At 44.0% G+C, this 16207-nt stretch overlaps 1 protein-coding gene across 1 annotated transcript in view; it reads right to left on the minus strand.

Moving 5' to 3' along the window:
• LOC124805198 (prothoracicostatic peptide-like) overlaps window positions 1–16207 on the minus strand; it is a 603387-nt gene that overhangs the window by 73102 nt on the left and 514078 nt on the right. Inside the window, exon 4 of the mRNA XM_047265694.1 lies at window positions 5762–5887. Coding sequence (XP_047121650.1) covers window positions 5766–5887 — 122 coding nt within the window. The 3' untranslated portion in view covers window positions 5762–5765. The remainder of the gene's footprint in view (window positions 1–5761; window positions 5888–16207) is intronic.

A 16207-nucleotide genomic window follows, 5' to 3' on the forward strand; every position in this document is an offset into this window, starting at 1 on the left:
CCTGAGTACCATATAATGCTATGACAATTATTAGTGCTTTTCCGTGTAAAGTAGCAGTTCTGCTTGGCAGTTGCCGAAGTCGATTCCACAAACGATATCACTTTTCAACAATTATGCTTTTCAGCTCATACAGACATTTTATAATTTGTTTCTTTCGTTGGTAAAATTCAGTTTCAGTGTATTCCATTCCTCGACCTGAAATGAAGAAAGCTGGGAATTTAATGGCTGGCAATGGGAGGGCAGTACGAGCGCAATTTTGTTTTTTCAGTCTCCGATCGGTAACGACATTAAAAACACAGAGAACATCTCATGAAATTTTGTGCGGATGTGTTACACAGTGTCTCTAGTATGCCTGTCTATCGCATCACATCGCACTTTTCAGTTCTCAGTGCATAGTGAATACATAGAGATGCTTAGAACAATAACGTCTCCCGCCAAGTTTGAAGTGGCTGCTGGGGGATTCCGCCTGATTTCATGCAGCCCACATAACATATCTGTCGTGTGTTTCCCTCTTCACAAAAATGCTCGGTCGGACACTGCAGGTGCAAAAACGATGCTCCTGTAGCGTTTTCGATGGGAAGGTATTCGGTCACCTAACATGCAGCCCCGACTTGAATCCCTCTGATTTTTATCTCTTCACTCACATGAACCGTTGTCTATGAAGTCAGCATCTTGGCACAGGCAACGAACTGCAGGCCCGTGTAGGGAACTGGAGGAAAGTACGATAAGCTGCCTTGTATGACGAGGGTATTCGAAAGTTTGTACCACGCTATGACAGATGTCTAAATCGGAGCGGCGGCTATGAGCAACAAGCAGCCCAAGGTGCAGCTAAATGTTGAAAATATAAAAGTTTTGATTTTCACTGTTGTTTTTCCATTTCGCGAGCGACGCAAGGCTGAAAACAAAAATAGCCCTTGTACTGGGCCAGTTCTCACAAGGATACAAAGTACACAAACAGGTTGACAGTCGTTTGTCACTGTGGCAACTTTCAACGCTAATCTTTCTTCTGTGTGTTCTGTATCCCAAGCATGCTGCAAAGATGTTTCCTTACCAAACAGTCGATTACTGAAACTATCATAGTCTTTTGACGAGTTCAGGTGGGGCATCTGACATGAAATATTTTGGTGAGTTGCAGGGCTAAACAAGGAGAAGTGAGCCCGTCTGTGTGTTCCTCTAGTCTACTCTGGGTGCCGGGTTCTGTGACCCTGCCGTGAACGCGTAATATCTAAGTTGTCTTGAAGTTTCTGTGTGTTGGTTATTCTCGGGTCATTAGTTATTCTCGGGCTACGTTTTACAAATGTGTGGTGTGATTCCGGCTTGCATCACGCTGCTCGGCCTATTATTAGCAGCATTTTCAGATCACTGCTTTGTGTTTATCTTTGTTCAAACATAACGTTACCTATGCAGTGAGATGGTTAGTTTTCGGGGCACATGGTAAAGAATCGGGTTTGCGTTACTCCATCCGAATAATAACTTGTTGAATTCAGCACACTCTCGTTTAGTGAAATGTTTCCAATATTTTCCAATACCTGTAGAATTCTTGTTGTTGAATTATTTCTTTTGAGGTGGTCCATTATGTAACATGTCTCAGGCACAGGCGACTGCAAACATCCTTGAGCAGGGATTATCTTTTAGATGAAATAATTTTCAAAAAATGGCTCTAAACACTATGGGACTTAACATCTGAGGTCATCAGTCCCCTAGAACTTATAACTACTTAAACCTAACTAACCTAAGGACAGTACATACATCCATGCCCGAGGCAGGATTCGAACCTGCGACCGTAGTGGTCGCGCGGTTCCAGACTGAAGCGCCTAGAACCGCTGGCCACACTGGCCGGCAATAATTTTCATTTGAATCGTTTATGAGATTTACCCGTATTCCCATGTCACTGCTAGATTAATATTTAAGTATGCTATTACTTTCGTGATATTGTGTGCATGTTGCAAATTGTATCCAACTACAGCACGTACCTCCACACGTTTTCTGCCGTCAGCTGGAATACTATTCTAAGTGAGCCACTATTACAATCAGTATTGACATTTTAAGAACTGCAATCAACAGAACGTTTTAACACTTCTTTTCATCTTTACAATTAACAGATCACGTGCAGATACCGAGGAAGCTGGCAGTATATCATATTATGGGAAACACGACTGCTGTGCATGTGCAGATGACAGGCTTCTTGGTACAGTGCGTTAGCTTAACAGACCCAGCCACACATGCTTATAGCAAATAACTGGCCTACGACGTGGTTCATCTACAAGTTCTTCAATTAGATTGCAAACTTATTACGAGTGACTGTGATCATACGAAATCATTAAAATATTTATTTGTAAGCGCTGTTTTTTCTGTTGAGCGAAGCGTCAACTCGAACTGCCCTTCGTGGTGCTCGTTTCTTTTTTGAATTACAGTCAGACTGCGTCAGAAATCATTCTTGGAACTAAACTGTTTGTAGAAGAGGACACTTATTTTTGGCACGTTTCTGGAGGCATACCTTCATGTACTCAGAATACGAGCAGAAGGGTTGTCCTCTTACAAGATAAACACCCAAAAAAGTATGATTCTACGAAACAGTGGAAAATCAGAATTATCAAATTTGAAAATTCACGTGAAACTTGATCGTTTTGGAGAGTGAACTGCTGCGTGACATTTGTTTAACAAACGACTGAACTTATAAGATCGGTCAGTTCTACATTCCGATCATCCTTTTCTCTGAAGTCGACGTCGCTACATTTCTTTGCATGTAAATCAAGCAAGCAATATTAGTACCAAGCTCATATTTCCTCCAGATAGTATCACATCGTTGACTGCTTTCGTTTCACCGGAGATTAAGTCACAGGTTATATTATTAGCAAAAATTGAGAGGTTGTATCCAATCTTACACCGAAAATCATTTACGAACGGTAGCACTCATGTTACATTCTGGTGTGTCAAGTGAAGGTTGACGATAGAATCTTCTGAGCTGTTGCATTATTTTTCTTTTTCTACTTCTTCTCTTTCTTCTTCTTATTCAAATTTTGAGGTGGATTATGTCGCGACCTCACAACTAAGAAGATTTTGGTGTCAATGACAACGGCAACTGCTCACTTACAAAAAAAAGTTCTAATTGCACAAAAGAAAGGAATAGAATTCTGTATGGCCCTCTCACACACATATATATCATGCATCTCTTTAAGCAGCTGCGAATATCAACCACAGCCTCGCAGTACATTTATTCACTTATGAATTTTCTTATCAACAGTTCATTTGGGTTTGAGAACAACAGAGATATGCACAACAACAACACTAGAAAGGAGAATGATCTGCATTATCCTCTAATAAATCTAACTTTGGCACAGAAAGTATTGAAATATGTAGCTTTAAAACTCTTTTACAGTCTACCTAAGGAAACAAAATGTGTGACAAATACCAGAACTGGTTTCGAATGTAGATTAAAGTTATTTCTCCTGAAGACCTCGTACACTTCAGAGGAACTCTTGAACAGAAATAATTATTCGTTTATAAAGAAGAAGGACTGCAAACGGTCAGGATGTAGGTACATAAATATTTTTTCTATGTACAAATTAATCCATATTTAGGCCCTACTGGACCATGCGATGTACAACAAGGGACTTCTCAAGGTTTTGTTTACACTTTATTTTTGGCAACTTTGCTTTCATTCTCTCAGAATTGGCTCGTTTCCGTTGGTCAGACAAGTTACTCCACTTTTCCTGGGATTTTCTGGCAGGCCAGTAGTCCAGTCATGAATTTTCTATCTAAAAATTTTCTGTCTGGTAATCAAGTTCTTTGGTTAATACTTCCTTCAGATCTTCTTGAACTGCACCCATCAATTTCATTGTTTCGATTTTAGTGTTACTGTGTGTTTCATAAACTTCCATAACATGTCTAGATAACCAGGATAGCTCTATTGTAATATGCAAATAGAATTTTTTTCGTATCCGAGTAAATTTTGGTATAATTTTCAGGTTCCTTATTTGTTCTTAGTCTGTATGTTCCCACTTCAATACAATTTACAGGTAAAATCTTCCGGAGTCCTTTTCATTTTCTCCTTTCTATTCGTTTTGTGCCCCTCTTTCTGTTTAAAATGAGTGTCTCAGCCCCATGAAGGCACTCTTGTGTGATGATATTTTTTAGCGTCTGACTTTGGTACATATAGAGATGTATTTTTTATTAGTGATGTTGTTTAAAGCCCTGAAAACTTGTTTTATTTAGTGCCAAAGAATTTAGTAACTACTATTTCACAGGCCAGTTTCCTGATAGGTTTCAGGTACTTAATTAAATTTCCAAATCTTCATGATTTTTCCCATATTTAGTTTTTAGAATTTTGGGTGGTAGCTGGTCAGGCAGTCTCAGAATTTCTGGGACATTGTCTCTCATATATATATATATATATATATATATATATATATATATATATATGCCCAGAAACGTTGCGACGTACTTCGATGTTGGTAGAGCGTGTCTTGAGGAACAAATCAAGGATAGGAGCCCATGCCCAGAAACGTCATCCTACGACGCTATAGAGCGTCCAAGCTGTAAGCGTTGGCGCCTGCTTGTAGGCCGCCCCTTCGGCAGGAAACGTGACGTTGTATGCTGGCAGACTGTAGTCACGCCTACGTCTAGCAACGTTGTTTGTTACTCAGTGTTCGCGACTGATTGCCACCATCGCCAGTGGAGAATATGGAGTTAGCTGCTACATAGACAGACCTTGTCTCCTATGAATGTGATGCTCTGTCGCCTTGGTGGACGTTGGTTTCAGATGCTCGTTTCCAACCGCAGTTTATTTTTCTCCTGTGTACTGAAAAACTGGAGATTTTAGAGGGTCCCAGGAGAAAAATAAACAGCAGCAGCTAGCTGCATCTCCTCCACTGGCGATCGTGGCAATCTGTCACAATCGCAGAATAACAAACGACATTCCGAGACGTTTCGCCTACGGTCTGCAACATACAAAGTCACCTTTGCTGCAGAAAGGGTGGCCTGCTGGCAGGCCCCGGGGCCAACGCATGTAACTTAGACGCTCTGTGATGTTGTTGGATTAAGTTTTCAGACATGAGGTCCTATCAGTGATTCACCGATTTATTTCTAAAGACACAAGACACCCACTACAAGCCCTCGAAATTTATCATCACACTTCTGGGACACCCTATATATATATATATATATATATATATATATATATATATATATATATATATATATATATTGATGCCTTCCTCACCATAAGATTTATTATGAATAACGTAATTAACTGTTTACGCGGTTATTAGGATGCACTTTTTGCCGATTATCGTCGGGTGTCCGCTGCTGGCCGGCCGGAGTAGCCGTGCGGTTCTGGGCGCCACAGTCTGAAACCGCGTGACCGCTACGGTCGCAGGTTCGAATCCTGCCTCGGGCATGGCTGTGTGTGATGTCCTTAGGTTAGATAGGTTTAAATAGTTCTAAGTCCTAGGGGACAGATGACCACAGCAGTTAAGTCCCATAGTGCTCAGAGCCCATTTGTCCGCAGCTCGTGGTCGTGCGGTAGCGTTCGCGCTTCCCACGCCCGGGTTCCCGGGTTGGATTTCCGGCGGGGTCAGGGATTTTCTCTGCCTCGTGATGACTGGGTGTTGTGTGATGTCCTTAGGTTTGTTAGGTTTAAGTGGTTCTAAGTTCTAGGGGACCGATGACCATAGCTGTTAAGTCCCATAGTGCTCAGAGCCATTTGAACCATATCGTCGGGTAAGCCACGTGGTACGTATGCGAGTCGTACTTCACTCACCAGCTCATTCCTCCTCGGAGCGCTTCCCCCACATGGCTGGCAGTCGGTTCCAGTTGGAGGGGCCGGCGCGCTTCCCCCACAGGCCCTTCAGGTTGGTCCAGCCGGGTTCCCGCTTCCCCCAGGAACCTGCAACACCATACCATGCCATTCATTTGCTGCTGACTGATACCAGGTGGGAGCGACTCGTAGATTTCTCAGCAGAAGATGAGCGTACAGTCACCGACATCAGAAGTACTGCATACTGACAAAGCTGAACCTGCTAGGTCACGCAAAAACACTGCAGTTAATGAACAGTCAGAGCCGGGATACACAACAGCTTAATACAGAACCATCATAATGTTTTGCTGTGTGTGTCTGCACACACACACACACACACACACACACACACACACACACACACACAAACACAAAACCATAAACGTCCGCAGAAACTTTTACAGGGCGAGAGGTGAGTTGGTCAGTTTTAAGACGTGCCACAAGAACTAAATTTTATAGTTGACAAAAGAAACTTATTATAGTCCAGACAGCTTAAGACTGTCCACTCACTTCTGGAAGTGAACGATAATCCTGCAATGAATAATAACTCTGCACTTTAGAGTCCACGGACGGTGGTCGTGGTGGTGGGTGGGAGAAGGGCGGCAGGGAAATTGAGGCGCTCGCAACAATCCCAGCGGTGGCCCCAACTATGTCCGCGAACGACATCGGCCGTAGGAGTGCAGTGCGGATCATCAAGCAGCCAGTGACACTGCCAGAACTGATCGAGCAAACGTGACATTGCCTGTGGACTCAAACACGACACAGACTGCTACAATGGAATAGTTTGCTATTCCACATGACGACGTGCTGGTTAGCCATCGAGAATTGTTGTTGTACTGTAGTGAAACTGAATCGGCGCAGCGAGTTTACGAACTATTTAATTTGTTGTACTGTGACTGTGTTGAAGAATAATATGTCTAGTGTAGACAGGGTGCCGTGTCGGATGCTTCAACGAGCCTCCACCAGGTTATCGTCAGAATGTTGTATAACTATCATTTCCAGATTTTCCCTCTAATGTTACAAAAGAAAACTAGGCCTCTTAAATCATGACACTGGCACAACTCAAGAAACCGGATTGTCCTAAGCTGTAAGGAACGAAAGCAGTCATGTCACAATAAGTCTAACGCACGTCTTTCCGGGCGGGAAGGAGCGCCTGGTCCCCGGCACGAATCCGCCCGGCGGACTTGTGTCGAGGCCCGATGAGCCGGCCGGTCTGCGGTTGGTTTTTAGGCGGTTTTCCAACTGCCACGGCGAATGCGGGCTGGCTCCCCTTATTCCGCCTCAGCGGCGATTGCTGCGCAAAGAAGTTCTCCACGTATGCGTACACCACCATTACTCTACCACGCAAACATAGGGGTGGTTCTCATTAATCATTAATATTATTATTAGCTGTGGAGCTGAACACTATCAAGATTAAAATTAAATCCTTTCGTAGTATTCTGTCCCAACTAGCCACCGTACCTCCTTTATCGTTCCTTATGTTATACATGTACAAGACTTGAAACGAATGCATAATATGATATGTATCCCATATTCATTATAAACTTAACGATATCGAAATCACATTATACTTTTCAGTGATATACCAGAGAATTGTGACTCTTTTTTTGGGTTTCGTACCTTAGACGGCAAAAACGGAGACCTTATACGATCACTTTGTTATCTCTCTGTCTGTATGAGAGTCAGTCCCAATGGTAAGAACGCTATTTCCAGGGACGAATAGACGCATCAGGTTGAAATTTATACTAAGACCTGTGATCACTTGGCGCTGTAAAAGAATTCAAGCTTCTAAATGAATGTAATCAAAAGACAGTCGCAAACTCACTCATCAAAACCTGCAGGGTACTTGCCATTGGCCTAGAATCATGCATGAAATTTGGCAAGAAGCAAGGTTTTACAGTAAAAGTAAAGGAAGAAAATCCGAAAGTGTGAACCTGTGATTATATCGCCCGAAAAAATTACAACTTTTTGTCATTTATGCTCCAGCTATCTGTCTGTCCGTCAAATAAGACTCCATTTTTTCAGTAATTTATATTTATATCATATACTAAAGTCTATGATTCCTTGGCGGTGTGATAAACGTAAGCTTCTAAGTAGTTTGGTTGACTTGGTGGAGGGGACCAAACAGAGATGTCATCAGTCCCATCGGATTAGGGAAGGATGGGGAAGAAAGTGGGCCGTGCCCTTTCAAACGAGCCGTCAGCCGCGCAGCATTCGCCTGAAGCGGTTTAGGGAAATCACGGAAAACCTAAATCAGGAAGGCCGGACGCGGACTTGAACCGTCGTCCTTCCGAATGCGACTCCATTGTGCCAACCACCGTGCTACCTGTCTTTCTAACCTTCTAAGTCAATGCAATGAAAAGATATGGCCAGTTATGTAAGGATAAGCCTAATTACAAGGGTAATTCGTACACTGCGAGCATGAAGTCTGTCCTCGATTACAAATATTTATTTCTAAGGAACTACGCTAAATACAGCAACGCGAGTTTTTGAAGATAGTAGCTTAACTCATAAAGTTTTTAGTGGATATACTTCCTACAACCATACGTTTTCTTGCAAGTTGTATCTCAAGTCAAGAAGTTGTTATGGAGACAGATCTACACTAGTGACCATTAAAATTGCTACACCAAGAAGAAGATGATAATCGGGTATTCGTTGGACAAATATATTATACTACAACTGACATGTGATTACATTTTACGCAGTTTGGGTGTATAGATCCTGAGAAATCAGTACCCAGAACAACCACGATACGCCTGGGCATTGAGTCAAACAGAACTTGGATGGCTTGGATGGCTGCCCATGCAGCTTCAACACGACACCACAGTTTATCAAGAGTAGTGACTGGCGTATTGTGACGAGCCAGTTGCTCGGCCACCATTGACCAGACGTTTTCAATTGGTGAGAGATCTGGAGAATGTGCTGGCCAGGGCAGCAGTCGAACATTTTCTGTATCCAGAAAGGCCCGTACAGGACCTGCAACATGCGGTCGTGCATTATCCTGCCGAAATGTAAAGTTTCGCAAGGATCGAATGAAGGGTAGAGCCACGGGTCGTAACACATCTGAAATGTAACATCCACTGTTCAAAGTGCCGTCAATGCGAACAAGAGGTGACCGAAACGTGTAACCAATACCCCATACCATCACGCCGGGTGATACGTCAGTATGGCGATGGCGAATACGCGCTTCAATGCGAGTTCACCGCGATGTGGCCAAACATGGATGCAACCATCATGATGCTGTAAACAGAACCTCGATTCATCCGAAAAATGACGTTTTGCCATTCGTGCACCCAGGTTCGTCGTTGAGTGCACCATCGCGGGCGGTCCTGTCTGTGATGCTGCGTCAAGGGTAACCGCCGCCATGGTCTCCGAGCTGATAGTTCGTGCTGCTGCAAACGTCGTCGAACTGTTCGTACAGATGGTTGTTGTCTTGCAAACGTCCCCATATGTTGACTCAGGGATCGAGACGTGGCTGCACGATCCGTTACAGCCATGCGGATAAGATGCCTGTCATCTCGACTGCTAGTGATACGAGGCCGCTGGTATCCAGCACGGCGTTACGTATTACTCTCCTGAACCCACCCATTCCATATTCTGCTAACAGTCATTGGATGTCGACCAACGCGAGCAGCAATGTCGCGAAACGATAAATTGCAATCGCGATAGGCTACAATCCGACCTTTATCAAAGTAGGAAACATGATGGTACGCATTTCTCCTCCTTACACGAGGCATCAGATGAACGTTTCACCAGGTAACGCCGGTCAACTGCTGTTTGTGTATGATAAATCGGTTGGAAACTTTCCTCATGTCAGCGCGTTGTAGTTGTCGCCACCGGCGCCAACCTTCTGTGAATGCTCTGAAAAGCTAATCATTTGTATATCACAGCATCTTCTTCCTGGTGGTTAAATTTCGCAATTTCGCGGTTGTAGCACGTCACCGTCGTGGTGTAGCAATTTTAATGGCCACTAGTGTACTTGTGCTGTGACAGCATCTCACTTTCTTCCTCCCCCCCCCCCCCCCCTCCATCTCTGTCTCTCGCTGGAGGTGGGCTAATTTAGGAGTGCCTCTGTCACTACCCACAACCACGTCTACGCAGGAGGAAGCGCAAAGTGTTTTTCGATTTCCTGAAACACGGTCGCCTACAGCGACAGCTCCGCAGTGCCTATGGTCAAGATCCGGCATTTGTGGTGAGAGCTACATGTGATGTGAAAACTTTATAAAAAGAGTAGCAGATCTGCTGATACGATTGGAAGCGGCAAACCTGGAATGGGTGACGACACTGCTGATGCCGTACTTTCAGTACTTCAACGCAGTCCGCGGAAGACTGGACGTGGTTCCGTTTGCGGAGAAACAGGCATACTTCAGGGCACTACGGTGGACACTTTACACAAACGGCTGCATTTCTATGGATGCAAAGTGCAACTCCTGCAAGTTTCGCAGCCAGATGATGGGCCCAGACATGAAGAGTTCGCTAAGAAAATGCTAGAAGGAATCGATGCAGATAATGACTACCGTAATGAAGTTCATTTTTCCGATGAAGCAACTTTTCACATCTCCGAGAAAGTAAACAGGCATAATGCACTGTTTGGGCGTCGGAAACCACTTGTATCGTCGTAGAGTATACAGCGCACAGCCCGAAAATGAACGTGTGGTGTGGCTTTATTACTGGATCCTCCTTTTTTACCGAGCCTACCATTACGACAACTGTTTACCACCACACGTCGGAACTTAACGTTGCTGCTCAGTGACGGGAATTTGAAGCATGGATAGAGTTACAACAAGACAGTGCACTGCCATAAAAGGGGTGGATGAAACCATTCTGAGCAGATAGATTGCTAAAGATGGTCCAGCATAATGGCCACAAGTTTCACCAGAGATAACACCTCTTGACTTTTTTGGGGGATTACGTTAAAGTGCTTAGTTCACCAGCTCCTGGTGTGCAAACTGTTGCACTACGGACGAGATGCTGTAACGGTGGTGACGGAAAAGATGTTGGAAAAGATGTGGAGTGAAATTGAGTATCGCCTAGACGTTTTACGCGCAGTCAATGAACACATGTGGAAGTATAGCCATAAAAAGCTTTGAGCGTTAAGCTACCATTTGCAACAAACCGCATAGGTTTGTCTAGCATAGTTCCTTACAAATAAATTTTTGTAATCAGAGCAATAATTTAACTAGGGAAGAAACGAACATGAGGATCTTAGACCGGCAGGCTCATACAACTGAAGTTTGAAATATGGGTGTCCAGACAGATCGCAGGGTAGGACACATGAGGAGAATACGGTAAGTGCGAGAACCCGATTTCCCACAAACTTCGCTCAGTGGAAGAGCAGCAAAAATAAGCGAAAACGTGTCTCGGCTTATCTGTAAATATTCGACCGTTTCTGAGGGAACGACGGTTAAAGTTTTAGGGTAATTTATATGCCTTTTAGCGAGTAAACACCCCAAATTAATCGGTGGCATAGTGGTTAGCGTCGCGGCTTCACACTTCTGCGTCCCTTGTTCGACACCCAGTTCTTAATATTTTCATTGTTTGTTTCGTTAATCTATCGATGTCCGCAGAAGGTTACTACACGAATGTTTTCCAATGAATGTTCAAAAAACGTCGTCCTTATTTGTCTAATAATTGTATGTCTGCTGAATGGATCAAAAAACTCAGAGAAAAAGGAAAAAATAATGAATGGAACTGTTATTGAAATTGTTTCGGTGAAATCCCTGTAGTGTATCTTTATTCATAATCAATACTGCAAGCGCCAGTTTTCGTAAAAGTGATTTTTTATGCGTCATTTGCTGCGAAATTATTGTTAAAGCATGAAATTTTCAGCAATGTGAACGACGTTTCTTCCCCGAGTGAGATTCATACAAAGAAATGTCTCTGTGGAAAACCTGACTCCACGTGATGATCGTGACGTCCAGATTCCTGTGTTGATCGATGTCTTTTTGAAAAATAAACATAAGAATAAAATGTAAGGATTGATATAAGAGCGAAATGTAAGAATATGAGAATTTAAAAACATTGTTGTTGTTGTTGTTGCTGTTGTTGTGGTCTTGAGTTTAGAGACTGGTTTGATGCAGCTTAAATGGTTCAAATGGCCCTGAGCACTATGGGACTTCCCTGCTGAAGTCATCAGTCCCCTAGAACTTAGAACTACTTAAACTTAACCAACCTAAAGACATCACACACATCCATGCCCGAGGCAGGATTCGAACCTGCGACCGTAGCGGTCGCGCGGTTCCGGACTGAAGCGCCTAGCCGGCCGGAGTGGCCGAGCGGTTCTAGGCGCTACAGTCTGGAGCCGCGCGACCGCTACGGTCGCAGGTTCGAATCCTGCCTCGGGCATGGATGAGTGTGATGTCCTTAGGCTAGTTAGGTTTAAGTAGTTCTAAGTTCTAGGGGACTGATGACCTCAGCAGGTATGTCCCATAGTGCTCAGAGCCATTTGAACCATTTTTGAAGCGCCTAGAACCTCTCGGCCACACCGGCCGGCTTGATGCAGCTCTCCATGCTACTCTATCCTGTACAAGCCTCTTCATCTCTCAACAATTACTGCAACCTACATTCCTCTGAATCTGCTTAGTGTATTCATCTCTTGGTCTCCCTCTACGATTTCTACCCTCCACGCTTCCCTCCAGTACTAAATTGATGATACCTTGATGCCTCAGAACGTGTCCTATCAACCGATCCCTTCTAGTCGAGTTGTGCCACAAATTCCTTTTCTCCCCAATTCTATTCAGTATCTCTTCATTTGTTACGTGATCTACCCATCTAATCTTCAGCATTCTTCTGTAACACACTTGAAAACACCATACACGCTATTATTGTATAATAAATGGATGCAACTTATTGTGAAACCCAGTTACAATTAGAATTAATATAACGACTTTGTATTCCATATAAGAAACATTCGTGTAGTAACCTTTTACGGACATCGCTAGATAAATGAAGAAAGTGAAATAAAATAAAACATTAAAAAAAAACAGTCATCGCGTTTCAAACACGGAACGCAAAGTGAGAGGCAGCGAAACTAAAACCAATGCCCCCAGATAAGCTGAGCTCATCTTGAGTTAAAAAGACATTTAAAGTACGTCGAATAATTTTGACGGTCGTTTTCTCAGAAACGGTCGAGTATCTACGGGTAAAAAGACACGTGTTCGCTTCTTTTGGCTCCTCTTGAAATGACCGTAGTTTCTGGGAAATCGGTTGCTGGCACTTGCCTGGTCGGAGGCGGTGCGGCTGCTGACTGGTGGACGTGTGGGGTAGCGGTGTTTATCCGGTCGCCAAGTGAGCGCGCACGACTGGGAAACCTCTATGCCTTATCGAGCCCGGCCGCATTCGGGGGCTCTATTGGACGGAAGAAGGGCAGCCGATGTAATCGCTTCGGCCTGCTGCGTCAGCGCTAACTGGCTGCCTTGTGGCGTCAGCTGACTTAACAGGTGGCTGCCCGGCTGTACATGTATCGGCCCGCTGCCTGCCTTTCCGCGTGCTCTGAATCAGTTAGGGCGGTCTCACCGGCTTAATGGACTACCACGCGCGCTCGTGTCGATTGTGTGTTAGGTATGTGGAGGGAGTCGATGCTTTCCTGTTCCGAAACGCGACGACGAACGGGCAGTGGCATGTGGGGTAGTGCAAAGAACTAGGGGTTTCTGTAATTAGATTGTGGTTAAGATTGTGACGTCTGTCAAGGAGTTCTACCATTCGTGTTCCGTTGGTACCCGGAAAGTTTCTGACCAAAGTGTCTGTTAGTTTGATCATCGGTGGTAATTAAAAATTCTTATCGAACAGAGTTCAGAAACTGCATACTCCTACTGCTCCACTTCAGCCATGCTTGCACGCCTCAAGTACATAACTTCGCTTCATGACAATAGTACGTCTAAGGTAGCGAATATTTTTTTGTTCCTGTATTTAACATTTTCCATGGAGAGCTACGCATATCACGAAGCGGCTAAAACTGACATCAGGGTTCCAGTTGCAGGTCGCCTATCTGACGACTTCTAGGAGCAACAAAAATTTGATTTTAAATATTTCATATAATTATCGATCTATTAAAAAAAAATTTAAATGGCAGCGCAATTAATGCCATCAACCTTTTTTTTTTTTTTTTTTTTTTTTTTTTTTTTTTTTTTTTTTTTAAATCTCATTTTTGTTCGCCTTCACTCGTTGCATCTGCTCGGAGCGGACGTCGTAGGACACCCGTTGAAGTTCGTTGTTGATCGATTAACTCAGTATTTTTTTTTTTATTACAGAGGGTAGCTAATCCTTTGACGGTTCACACTGAGCTACCGTGCGGGCGAATTTTTGGTTTCAGGTGGAACTGAACCGAGGACCCACTTATCAGAAATCAAATGCTATATCGACTGAGCTACACTTACACCAACTGAGCACCCAAGCACGACTCACGCCCCGTCCTCGAGGACGAGGTACTGGCAGAAGTAAAGCTGTGTGGAGGGGGCGTGAGTCGTGCTTTGGTAGCTCATTTGGTTGATGGCTCCTCTGTGCCAAACCAGCAATCCGTAGGACACTTATGCAATATGGCAAGGACGTGACTGCGTGGCATCGACAGACCCTCGATTTTTACTACGCGGCACTCAGGGACCTCAACGCCTTACCCCCTTCCCCGGAGAGACAACATGACCAATGCAGAATCAAGGCTCACATACAATCATTGACGAAGCGCCGACTAGAAGGTGCAGTAGTCCGCTCGCGACGGCACGACCGAACGGTTGCAGAGGAACCCACTATGCACCACGTTGTGGCGGATAAGCGCCGACAACGCCAACCTCTCCGCCACACGTCCACCAAAGGCGAAAGATTTTTATACCAACCTTCTGCGGGCTGTTCCACATAACGTGGTGGAAAACAAGTACCCTACGGTTCACTGGCCAAGAGTGTGGAAAACGATACACCACAACTTTCTGTCATCGACGGTGCGTTCGAAGTGATATCAGATCATCGTTTTACTTGCGCATCATCGTCCGGAGTTTGGCGACTAACACAGAAGATATTGGCTTGTTACCTCCGGGTCACACCTGATATGATATTGACCTGATATGATATTGAAGAACCTTTTAGTTGGAATTGTATCAGTGATTTACATTTTTATTTTTTTGATTACTCTTTTATGCCACCTTTGTTGTTGTAACACTTACTTGTGACACTGAGTTCCTAGAATTCTCATTTGTACACGTTTCCTAAATGTAATCATGTAAAAAGATAAATAAACACATTAAAAAAAGTTGGTAGAGCACTTGACCGCGAAAGGCAAAGGTCCCGTGTTCGAATCTCGGTCCGGCACACAGTTTTAATCTGCCAGGAAGTTTCATATTAGCGCACACTCCGCTGCAGAGTGAAAATCTCATTCTGAACTCAGATTATGTTCACCCAGTATTTCATAATGAGACCACTTCGTGACTTTCAACAAACTTAAACATAATTTCAAACTATTTCGAACCTTTCTCTCACCGACGCCCCCTCAAAATAATGAAAGCAAAAAACTTTACCGCTTAGTGCATTTTCGCTCTCCATGTAGTAGAAGCTCAGCATCAGTCATGATATTTTAATTCGTTGATCTCTTACTACTATACTTCTTACAGCGAGAGAAGAGCTCTAACAGTGGAAGTGGCCTTGGCGCACTTGCTTCTGTGTGCGTCCCCGACGACCAGTCAGCTCATGAGATTTTGTTTACGTTACCGTGGCAACGCCTCAGTGCTGCCATAGCGCTGGGCTATTACTGCTTTCAGTCAGTGGTGCAACGTGCTTAGTTCAGGCTTGTGTGGTACGTGTGCATTCCAGTAATTCTGTGAGTTTCTTGCCATGTGTGTGCAAAATGGCTTCCTGTAGTGTAGAGAAGAGGACTTATGGAAAAGGAGCTTCGCTGAAACCTCCAGCACGCGAATTTATGCACAGATTGCGTGTTTACTTTGAAAGGGAAGTGGACAGTAGTGGGCCTTTGACACCAGTGAGTACAGCGATTGACAGGCTGGTAGAAGCATTGAACATCTCTACGGCGACAGTGACAAGAGTCAGGAATGATAAAGAGGCTCCCACTTCAGTTGGGAGTCCCGTTGTTGTGACGCCTAGAAATTCAAAGAAGAGATCGTATTTTGGATAATTTCCAAGAATGATTGCCTATCGAAGTTGGAGCGCTCCAAACGATACATATCGAAGTTGCGATAGTAAATCGACTATGGAAGCCTCGTAGCGCGCATTATAATAAATTTCTTGGAATCGTCATTTGTATCAGTTTCTCTTCATAGCGAGTGTAAGGTGTGCTGCTTCTCAAGATTCTTCTGCGGATTGCCTCACATGGAAAACTCTAATTCCATGCATATGCAGTGTAGACAAATGCTTGACTTTTTCCCCGAAATATGGACTTCTGCCGGACATCGACAGGAGAGACTGTATTGA

This window comes from Schistocerca piceifrons, chromosome 7 (genome assembly GCF_021461385.2).
Source record: "Schistocerca piceifrons isolate TAMUIC-IGC-003096 chromosome 7, iqSchPice1.1, whole genome shotgun sequence".
Lineage (NCBI taxonomy): Eukaryota > Metazoa > Arthropoda > Insecta > Orthoptera > Acrididae > Schistocerca > Schistocerca piceifrons.